At 44.1% G+C, this 11,513-nt stretch overlaps 2 protein-coding genes across 2 annotated transcripts in view; one reads left to right on the forward strand and one right to left on the reverse strand.

Moving 5' to 3' along the window:
* Positions 1 to 11,513, forward strand: part of PLD1 (phospholipase D1) — a 242,839-nt gene that overhangs the window by 35,691 nt on the left and 195,635 nt on the right. The window contains exon 2 of the mRNA XM_058661105.1: positions 8,975 to 9,066. The gene's annotated coding sequence lies outside the window, so the exon portion shown is untranslated. The remainder of the gene's footprint in view (positions 1 to 8,974; positions 9,067 to 11,513) is intronic.
* On the reverse strand, positions 9,780 to 11,507 carry LOC131479870 (syncytin-1-like). The gene has a single exon (XM_058661354.1). It carries the CDS (start codon positions 11,505 to 11,507, stop codon positions 9,780 to 9,782), a length of 1,728 nt encoding a protein of 575 aa, XP_058517337.1.

The following is an 11,513-nucleotide window of genomic DNA, read 5'->3' on the forward strand; positions in this document are numbered from 1 at the left end:
ACTGTGCCACAAGTTGAATAGGGCATGGTTCCCTAATTCATGCAGACAGTTAAATCATTAACTTCGTTGTCCTGTGGGCGTGGGAACTCAATCTGGTTATGATGGGTGGGCTTAGTGGGAGGTCCTTGAGTGTTTAGGGGGATGCCCTTGGAAGGTCATTCTCATGAGACAGTTGGCCATGACTGCTTTCTCTGCTGCATGGCTGGACCACTGATTACTCCTCTGCAAACATGCCAGCATTGCCATCCTCTGACCTCACCAGATGGCCAGATCTAGGGGACCTACTTGATCTTGCACTGTGAAACTTCCAAACCATGAGCCAAAATACACTTCCTTCCTTTGTGAGTAGCTTGTCCTACATATTTCACTGTGGCAATGAAAGCTGAACAGTCCAGAAAATTGTTGCCAAGAGCAAGGTTGTTATTACAACTACAGTCTGAACATGTGGAAGCATATTTTAGAATTGGTTCACTGAAAAATGTTGGAAGAATTTGATGGACTGAGTTCAAGAGAACCTAGAATGCTATAAACAGAGCAGTACAGGTGATTTTGGTGAGAGTTTGGAAGGCAGCAGTGCTGATAAAAATGTGACTGGGAAAGACCCAGCTGATGTGGTTTTAGTTGGAAGTGAGGATTCTCTGGGAATTTCACTAAAAAAGTTCACTCTCGATACTTGGTGGCGAAGAATTTGGTTTTGTTGTATCCATGTTCCAGGGACTGATTTGTTGAGCAAAGAAGATGTCCAGGCTACAAAGCATTCAGGCTGCAGTCCAGAATGATTGCCTGCTGTTAGTAAGTTCTGCAGTGAGACTCGGGAGCAAAAGGGAGCAGAATGGAAAGTCTCAGAAGCTTTGTACCCTGGTCAGAGGAGGAAGGAAGAAAAATGTCACATCTGGGATAGGAGGATATGGTAGAGGAACCACTTTCCAAAGATGCAGTTAGAAGGAAGTGATGTGTCAACAGGCAAGGGAGGAAGACTTTAAAGACACTTCAGGGATCCTTGAGCCTGTCCCTCCCATCACAGGCTCAGAGGTGTAGAAGGGAAGCTTCATTTCAAAGATCTCCCAAGGTATAATCCCTTCAGGAGAGCCCCAGAATGCCTTGCTTTCCCAGGGCCCACTTTGGATTCTGTCTGATCAGCACAGTCCTCTGAGGCAGGTGCAGCAGGTGGACCCGCATGTAATTCATGCTGACTACAGACCCTGGAGTGTTGCTCACATGCTGCTGGTTATGGACTCAGGGAAGTTTTCATGGAGACTTCAGAGTAAAGCTGGAGAGAGGGTAGGCATAGCCATCACAGGATCCAAGCTTGTGTATGGAGCCTCTGGTGAGGCAATAGTTATGGCCTGCAAGCTGTTAGTAATGTGCAGTGGAAACCCAGAGAGGTTGTGGGGCCAGGTTTGTGAAACACCTGCTTGTGAGAGCTGCAAGCATTGTACTCCCCAAGCTGGGAAAGCTTCAGACTTCAGTGTATGCAAAAGCAGCCAGAGAGGGCAGCCATGTGGGTGGAGGCCAGTGGAATTGTAAGTGCCAAGAACCCTCTGTCTTTTTTTTTTTTTTTTTTTTTTTATTACAAAGTCAGATATACTGAGAGGAGGAGAGATAGAGAGGAAGTGGAGCTGCCGGGATTAGAACCAGCAGCCATATGGGATCAAGGCGAGGACCCTAGCCACTAGGCCACGCCGCCGAGCCCAAGAACCCTCTGTCTTGATTTCAAGGCATGTCTAGGACAACTCGAGGACCTGAGTAGACAGCCAACTGCCCCAGGGGAAAGGTCGCCATAGAGAATGCCAGGTAGTGTAACTGTTGCGAAGTACTGAGTGGAGCTGCAGAGCTGAGCGTCTCTGCTGTGAGTGTGGAGGCATGGGCTGTGGCTTGCGAAGCCCCTTGTCCCCTGCCTCACTGTGCTCTGGATGGAGCTTGAGGATATCACGTTTGGAGTGCTGGATTTTTTTCTTGCTTTGATTTAATTACTTATGTTTGAGGGATCCAGGGGATGTATATGGCTTCCAAACACGGTTAAATCTCAAAATGACTGAGTCAACGGTATCAAGAGCACAGAAACGGAATCCAGTTATGGTGTCTGGGAAGTGGAATCGGGGCGTGCCCTCAGGAGGTAGTTCATGGGTTTTCAAGCAGTGACTGAACCATTGCGCCAAACTCGTGCCCTGATAATCTTTTTACTGGTATCCATTCTGATAGGTAGAGCAACATCTCATTGTTTTTAATTTCTAATGTCGATATGACATTGAGCACATTCCTGTGTGCTTACTACTAATTAGTTTATTTTCCTCCGTAAGCTGTGCTGTGAGATGTTTTGCTCACTTTATGGAATGGTAGACATTTATTATGTATCCTAGATACTAATCTTTGTCAAGTCTGATTTGCATAGACTTTTTCCCAAGCTATGCTGATTTTATTTCCTTAAAAGTCAGAAATACAGAAAAAGAGGGAGAGACAGAAAACGAGTAAGTGAGAAAGAGATCTTCCATCCACTGATTCCCTCTCCAGATGGCTGCAGCAGCTGGACCCGGGGTGATCTGAAGCCCGAGCCCAAGAGTTTCTTCCTAGTCTCCCACATGGGTACAGGGGCGTAAGGTCCTGAGTTAGCCTCTGCTGCTTTCCTAGGCCATTATCAGGAAGCTAGATTGGAAGTGGAGCAGCAGGGACTAGAACTGACATCCGTATGAGATACTGGCATAATATGCGAAGGATTAATGCTCTGCACTACTTCGCTAGTCCCCACTTTTTTTTTTTTTTTGAATCAGGCTTCTGTATCACTATTGTGAAAATCAAATGGTCCATCTCTAAACTCCATTTTTTAAATGATTGCTTTGGGTAGTCTCTGCTCATTTAGAAATGTTCGAGTTCTACCAAAAGTTTCCAGTACAGTTTTAGTGGGACCTGAAATGATCTATAAATCATTTTATGGAGAACAGACAATTGAACAATATTACATCTTTTACTTCTTCATTTACATGTTATACCTATGCCTTTAAGTCTTTAGTTTCTCTTCTCAATGTCTTGAAATCACATGTTCATATGAACCCCGTTAGGGGCTTTTGTTCCTAGAATTCCCGAGAACCTCCTTTAGGTTAGGTTCTCAGTGATCTCCTTATGTCTGTGTCCCATGTCATTTCCCTGTTTTTCTTTTCCTCCATCTCAGCTGCCCTTGGCATCATTGCTTACCTTTCCTTGAAGCACTTTGTTCATTTAGCTTCTGTGGTGTTCCTTCAAGTTGACTGCAAGATCTCTAGCTCTTCAAAAAAAAAAAAAAAAAAACAACAACTGATCCTCCTGTTCTTCTTGATATTTAAAGGTTGGGAAGCCTCAAGCCTCCGTCTGCAATCATCATTTCCTAATTCAGTCCATTCTCTTGGTGGAAACACTATTTAAACCAACCATCAGGCTTCAGGTCGTCTGACTCCCAGTTGTTTAGCTCCGTCTTGAGTCCCTGGCTTATGAATCCAGTGTCGACATGTGGACATCCATTTTGTTAGGAGCTTTCATTTGGGTCTCTAAAACTCTTTTGGAACATCTCTCCCAAATGACACTCTGCGTGTACCCCAAGCCTCCTGCTTGTCACTGCCTGCCACCTGCCATGTTGCCCAGCCCGGGAATTGTATTTCTCTCCCTAATGCACATGTGCCAGTCTTCGAGTATTCCCTGACTCATTCTTTTTTTTTTTCTTTTTCCATTTTGTAAAATTTCGTTTTTGACAATCTTTACATAGTTAATTAGGGCACAAACATTCAAGGGCTACAGGAAAGTGGGTAAGACTATCATGTCCACACATTTTTTTTTTCTGTGTCAGGGTAAAGGGGGAGATAAAGGGAGAGGCCCCACCCAGTTGCCCACCCATCCCAGGTCCCCGATGTGGGGCATGCTCCGAGGGTCTTGCTCAACTGGTTTTGATAGTTCAACAGTTATGAATTGCTGCCAATCTCGCCATTCCAGGCATGAAGAAATCACTGCAGAATCCACTGAATGACATAGTCTATCTTAGAATCTCCATTTGCCCTGTTTTTCATTGACAACATATGGCTGGGGTAGTTGATTGATTTATTCTGTCCTCTGTCTTTTCATGGTTAGGGATCTAAGTCTTGCTGTTCAATTGGTGGGATCCCTAAAGAAACTTTGTCTGAGATGAACCCAGACCAGGTTGTTGTGTGTACTTGCAAGTACGGGGCCCAGTACAGTCCTTTGCCCCAATCAGCTGGTGGTTGCAATTGCTGGGTCAGTTCTGTCCCCAGCCCTGCCTTCTACTGGAACCAATGGGTGTTGCAGTCCAACCTGATTCTGCCTGGCACACACTCAGGACTCACATAAACCAATGGGAGCTGCTGCCTAGTCAGAGCGACCCACAATAACCCCCACCAGACCTGCCTCCATCCTGCTTCCTGTGTTTACCAGTATGTGCAGCAGACTAGTACAGTTGAACAGCTCTCACTCTTTTCACACCTTGCATTGCAGCCCATGGTAGGAAGCCTTCCCGGCTCTGTCTTCACAATGTTATTTTGGATGCAATTGCTTCTCTGCATCGTTTCACCTGACCTACCGCAATATTCTACTAGTCAGCCAGCTCTCTCTAGATCTATCTCCTTTACCTACACAACTTGAGAGGCATTGAACATGTCACAGTGTTTCACTCCGCTTATTAAAATCTTCCAGGGTCTGCCATTATGTTTAGGGAAAGCAAACCAACTGTACAGTGGTTTACAAAGACCTCTGTGATCTGACTGCACTGTTGCCTCTCTGACTTCATCCTCTTCTGTTGCCCTTGCTTCCACAGCACTCTCACGACACTGGCCTTTCTGTTGTTCTTGAGCTCCCCAAGTTTGTTTTGGCTCAAGGCTCTGGCACTGTCTGCTTCTTCTCCCTGGATCCTCTCCACAATCCACCCAGACATAAAAAGACTTTAGGTCTCAGTTTAGTGTCATCTTTCCAAGGGGTGTCTCTCTCCTCCTACCTCGTCACTCTTCAATCTTTCACTGTTTTAAGTCTTTGCAGTCTCTGTACTGTAATAGATAGGGACTTTCTGTGGGAGGGACCATTGCTGCTAACAATGCTGTCACATGATAGATGCTCAGTAAATGCTTGTGGAGAAAATAACCTTGGGCAAATTCGTCTTGCTGGCTCAATTTTCTTCATTTGAGAAGAAGAAATAATGATGTAAATGTCAAAGAAAATATCAGAGGTAGTAAGATTTGGCCATAGTGTGAATTAGCAATATGACTGTTTTAACATTCTTAGTTAGATGTATACTATGTAAAGTGGAACTAGTTTGTTAACTGCTTCTTATATTGGTTGATTTCAGAGTTGTTTATGATGACCCATATTTATTGATGGGAGAAATAACTACCAAGACAGTCCCTGATTTATGTTTGACTTGGAGTTTTGCGATGGTCTAAAAATGTGTTCGTGGGCTTGGTATTGAGGCACAGTGGACTAAGCCGCAGCTTGTGATGCTGGCTGCCATGTTGGGGTGCTGTCTTGTATCCTCGTTTCTCCACTTGTGATTAAGCTCTCCAAGGAAAGCAGTGGCAGAGGATCTAAGTGTCTGGGCCCCTGCCCCCAGGTGGAAAACCTGGCTGGAGTCTGGGCTTCTGGCCTCAGAGCATGAACCAAACCCAGCCTTTGTGGCCATCTGGAGTAATGCGCCTGTGGGTAGAAACACGCTGTTTCTCCTTGTCTCTGTCTTGTCCTCTCTTGTGCTGCTACTTTACCTTCAAAGTAAATAAGTAGTCTTTTTCAAAATAGAAAATAAGCATGAAACCATGCCCCTGTAAAAATTTCTGTTTTTCACTTTGGATTCAGTATTCCATGAATTTCATGAGATGTAGGCATTTTACTATAAAATATATTTTGTATTAGACAAATTTGACCAACTGTCGGAGTATGTAAGTCTCAAAGAGCATGTTTAATATGGACTAGCTGGGTGATGGAGATGGCAAGATAGATGTATTCAATGCACTTAGACTTAGGATAGCTTTTTTAAAAAAATATATTTTTATTTTGAATTTTGAATTATGTGGTAGAATTTAGTATAGGCTGGGATTCTCCCCAAACTCCCACCCCTGACAGATTTTTTCCCCTTTTAATACAATAGTGTAGTCCTTCATAAGGAATCATAATTCTGTCAGTCTCTTATTTTAGTGTACCCCGACATTGTCGGTACAGACAATGTCAGACAGTCCAGCATCCCATTGTCTACACTTGCCCAACAGTTTCACTGGGGATCCATCTTTTGTCTGGAAGCAGGGATGCATGATCCATTATACCCACACATCTGTATATGATAGACCCCAGTATTCCATCACCACAGATTTCCATAATTGAGAAGCCATGAAACATGGTCAAGAACTGGTATGAGTTGGAACAGCCACAACAACAACATCAACAACAAATTACAGCACCGTGAGAAAACTGAGTAACCAGTACATGGGTGACAAAAAGGGAACACAAAAGTCTCTTAGGAAAAATGATGCCACCGTGTAATCCATGAGCCAGTGATGAATTCGACAAGAGGAAAGGAATTATTTGGAATAAACAAAACTAAAGTAAAAAACATCAAAACACGTGGGATATAGCCAAAAAAGGAAACTAACGAACAAAAAACAGTATGGATTGGATTATTGAAGTTATACTTTATCCATGCTGGTTTCCTTATATAAGAGAGAACAACATATGGAATTTGTTCTTTTGTGATTGACTCAGTTCACTGAGCATAATGGTCTCTAGTTGGGACCATCTGGTTGTAAATAGAATAATTTCATTCTTCCTAATACCTGCATAATATTCCATGTAGATGAACCACAGTTTCTTTAACCACTCTTCTTTGGACGCACATCTGGATTGTTTCCATGTCCATGTCTTTGAGACAATCAAATCCAAAATGAACAAATGGGGTTATTGTAGGTCGCCCCGACTGGGCTACAGCCCCCACTGGTTGATGAAAGAGTCGAGTGCGTGCTGGGCAGAACCAGGCTGGACTGCAACACTCTTGGTTCCAGTGCAAGTCGGGACTGAGAGCGGAGTCAGCCCAGCGATTGCAACCACCAACTGATCGTGGCAATGGACTGTGCTGGGCCCAGTGCTTGCTGGAACATGCGGGAATCTGATCTGGGAATACCTCTAAGTCTCTTTGGTGATCTCCCCAATCGAACTGCTGGACTCAGAGCCCTGGCGAAGAGAGGACGGAGGACGGAACAGGTCGATCAACCACCTCAGCTAAACGTTGGGCAGCGAGATACTGGACAAACGAAGACTCCATGATGGACTGTGACAATCAGTGGATTCTTCAATGACCTAATTGAGCTGGGAGTGGTGAGACTGGCAGCGATCCATAACTGGAGGACTATTAAGACCACTTGAGCAAGTATCTCAGAGCATGCCCCACATCCGGGACTTTGGGCGGGTGGGAGACTGGGTGGGGATTCTCCCTCAATATCCCCCTTCACCTCAGATACATAAATAGTATAATTAAAATATATATTAAAAAAAGAAAATGGCAGTGGACAGTATATGATAGCCTGGTTATTTCATATCCTCACTAACATTTTGCGGTATCAATTATTTTAACTTATGCTGTTGTGAAAATGAGAGGATCAGAGATAGTTCCTTATTGCAGTATCACATTCAACTGTCTGAATGAACATAATCTGATTTTAATTTGTATTTCCTGAGGAATAATGGTGTTGAGCAAGTTTTTGTTTGATAATTGGTCCTTCATATGTATTCATTTAGTAAATGTTTGTTCATGTATTTTGCCCAATAGTTTAGAGTTACATATATTTGTTATCATTTGATAAAACTTTTGTTAGTTATAAAAAGAAACAAATGGGACAATATCAAACTAAAATGCTTCTGTATAGCAAAGGAAACAATTAACAAAGTGAAGAAGCAATCAACAGAATGGGAGAAAATTTTTGCACATTACGCAAGTGATAGGGAACTAATATCCAGGATTCACAAAGAGCTTCAGAAACCTAGGAACAGAAAAAAAAAAAAAACCCTATGACAAAATGGGCAAAGGAAATGAACAGACATTTTTCACAAGAATAGGTTCAAATGGCTAGCAGACATATGAAAAGTTGCTCAGGCTCCCTAGCCATCAGAGATACAAATGAAAACTATGTTGAGGTACCACCTAACTCCAGTGAGTTGGCCGACATTCAGAACTCAGCTAACAACACCTGCTGGCGTGGATGTGGGGAGAAAGGCACCCTTCTTCACTGCTGGTGGGAGTGTAGGCTACTACAACCACTGTGGAAATCAGTATGGAGAGTGCTTGGAGAATTTCAAACAAACCTGCTATATGACCCAGCTATCCTGCTCCTAGGAATACCCAATAGAAATGAAATCTACATATGAGAAGGGGATCTGTAATCCTATATTTGCAGCAGCACAATCTATAATAGCAAAGATATGGACTTAGGATAGCTTTTATAGGATGTATCTGCATAGTATATTGAGGAGCATCTGACGTGTGATCAACTAATTGCCATAGCATTTCAAGTAGCCTGTCTAGACAGCTTGGAAGAACAAATATCACAAGGTATAGTTAATGCTCTAATGGATTTGCTGCTGGCAATCGCTGTATCACTCAGCATGAGTGATCGTTTCAAACCTGAGTGGCCAGAAGGCCTTTGAGGGACATGGGTCAGTGCTACCCCTTGAAACACAGGGGAGGATCAGAGGGTGGGGTACACCTGTTTAGTGTAAGCAGTGATCTTGTGAGGCAACTATGTGAGGAGGATAGGATATGAATGCCAGCTAGTGGCAGAAAGCAAAAGGCACTGCTAGGCAACTGGACGCCTTTTGTGTTTAAATTGGCCGGGCAAGGAAGGGGCTGTTTCTGGCTGATCAGCAAATACGGTAAATTACTGGGAGAAGGCTGCTGCCACATCTTTCCCCTGTCCCTTGGTAATGCAGGTGACCTGGCACTAACCTGCACTTTGTGTTTTATGTTCAGTGGAGAGGCGGGAAAGACCATGAGGGCCCGGTAACCAAGCTGGAGCTTACATCATTCCTACAAGAACACTCTTGTTTGTCAGCGACTTAAAGGTAAGTGATCATTTTTGCTATGATATTTTGTTAAACCAAGAAGGAAAAGAGTACAAGAAGCTAGAAATTAAGTATCAGTGAATCTAAGAATTACATGTGACATGCACATACGGGATACTTGGATTGTTTTATTGATTGATTGATTTGGTGAGCATATTGTGTCAAACTAGCCGTGCAAACCTAAATTCTCATCGTTTTATAAAATGAAAATGTAATATTTTATGAGACATGACCCAAAGATGAGGATACTTCAGAGGTTCATGGTGTTAAACCGCGGGGGTTTAACAGGTACGGGCCCCAGGAGTCGCCGCCCGAAAGCTCCCAATAACCAGGTCAGAGGCTGCAAAAGCAAGAGGGATTTTATTGACGTTCACGAACGGGCTCCCACTCTGCAAGGAGAAGAAGCCCCGATGTCCAGGGGTACAGGCATTTTATACTGCGAGCTCAGTACACTTGCTGGGTTTGGTACAAATTTTATGACCTTAGTCTGGCACCAGCTCAGGGCCCTCCAGCCTCATTTCCTCCGACTAAGGAATTTACTTATCAGGAGATAGAAACTTAGGCCTTCTTCCCATTGTCAGGCCCAGCATGGCCATTCCCCTACCCCTTATCTGGTCTCGCCAAGCAGGATACAGAAGCAGAAAAAGCATTAACCCTTACTTTTCTCTTTCATTCCCCCATTTTCTTCTTGTGAATTTTAATCTTAAAATTTACTAAGGCATTGGGTATAGCTCTTCCTGTTGCTTTAAAGCTTGATAATGTTGAGTTAATACTAAAGCTTGGGTGACTGAAAGTCGGTCCCGAACAAACTGCTGTAGCCGATTAAAAATACAGGGGCCGACCGATATCACTATTAATAGTCCGGTGAGGGGGCCTAGAAGGGGTAACAGGTACGGTAAAAGACCATTCCATGCCGTCCATAAGGGGTTTTCAGCCAGCTGGCGTCTGCGGTGTTCCAGGTCCTCTTGGAGCATTTTTATTTTATCCCGCACTATGCCGGACTTATTGGCATAAAAGCAACATCTTTCTTGTAAAGCTAAGCAAATGCCTCCCTGCTCAGCAGTAAGTAGGTCTAGGCCTCGGCGGTTCTGTAAAACTACTTCTGCCAGGGAGTCTATTTGGTCTTGAATATCTTGGATTGTTGTGGATAAAGTTTGTACGTCATTAATTAGCTGTTGGGACAATTCCCGATATTTATGGACTGCCACTCCTAACCCTGCCGACCCTGTGGCCAAAGCTGAAGAAATTCCTATTGTAACAAACAAGGGAACTAGCTGCACAGCACGCTTCTGCCTGCCGGCTATATAATCAAAGGAAGGAACAGGGACTGGAGAGTCTCCACGAATAACTTCTATATCCGGGAGAAGATATGCCATCGCGCATGCCCCAGTCCAATTTGCAGGGAGCAAGGTATAGGCCAAGTTCTCCCCACATACAAATACAGTGGAATTGGGGGCACATAGGGGGGTGGAGACGTTTATAAAATTTACACAAAAGGTGGCTCGACCGACATCAATGTTCCCAGTTTCGTTATCTGGAGGCTTGTAGAGGCAAGTCTCATTACCAATATTGGGGGCAACCGAAACAATGAAGGGGGACATTGGAAAGCAGGCCTGAGTATCAGAAACTTGGAGGATCTTATCTTGCTGCATACCTATCGCAACTGGGGTGAACGGTCCCTGACGCAAGCAGAGCCAACAGCCCTCCGCAACGTTTGGGTTTGTGGTGTTTAATAATTGATGAGCACCATTGAGAACGTCAGCGGTGTTGGCATCTAGTCCCTCAAGTCCTTTAGAATGGATTCTGGCTAAAGGGTGATAATAAAGTGAGGGATATACGCTATCATATATTTTTTCAAGAGTCCTTTTTGTTTGCTGCTGTCTAATCAAATCTTGTGGGCCTCCACCGTCCGTCATTCCCAAGGGGGCTGTCTGGGACCAACAAACAGTCGTTCCCTTCGTTGGGCACGGTTTTGAGTGGTACCGAGTAGGTGATAACTCGCTTCCAAAGGACCCTTTCCATTCTCCAGTAATGACCGCATAAAGCAGCTGTCTGGGCCCTAGATTACAAGTGCTCCAACTAGAGTAACATGCAGAATGTACAGAGCTATAAACAATTTGGTTGCATTCTCGAGGGCATTCCTCATTGGGCCCCAGGGAACTCGGCCTAGGTTTTGGAACACAAATCCACTGGCCGTTCCCCACACCATTCCTGTGAATGGGAAGGTAGGCTATCTCACTTCCACAGTCTTGTTTATATGTTGGTGATAATCCGTCCGGAACTGTCCCGCTCCTCCTGCCTCCTGCACACCCACAAGGTTGGTATTTCTGAAGAAGAATGTGTGCCGTCTGGGGATTATCAAGCCCTGCCTGGGCCCTATCATTTAAAATCACTAAAAGTATCACAGGATAAAAAACTGTTTGTACGATAATAACAGGCATCATATT

The sequence above is a fragment of the Ochotona princeps genome, chromosome 3 (genome assembly GCF_030435755.1).
Source record: "Ochotona princeps isolate mOchPri1 chromosome 3, mOchPri1.hap1, whole genome shotgun sequence".
NCBI lineage: Eukaryota > Metazoa > Chordata > Mammalia > Lagomorpha > Ochotonidae > Ochotona > Ochotona princeps.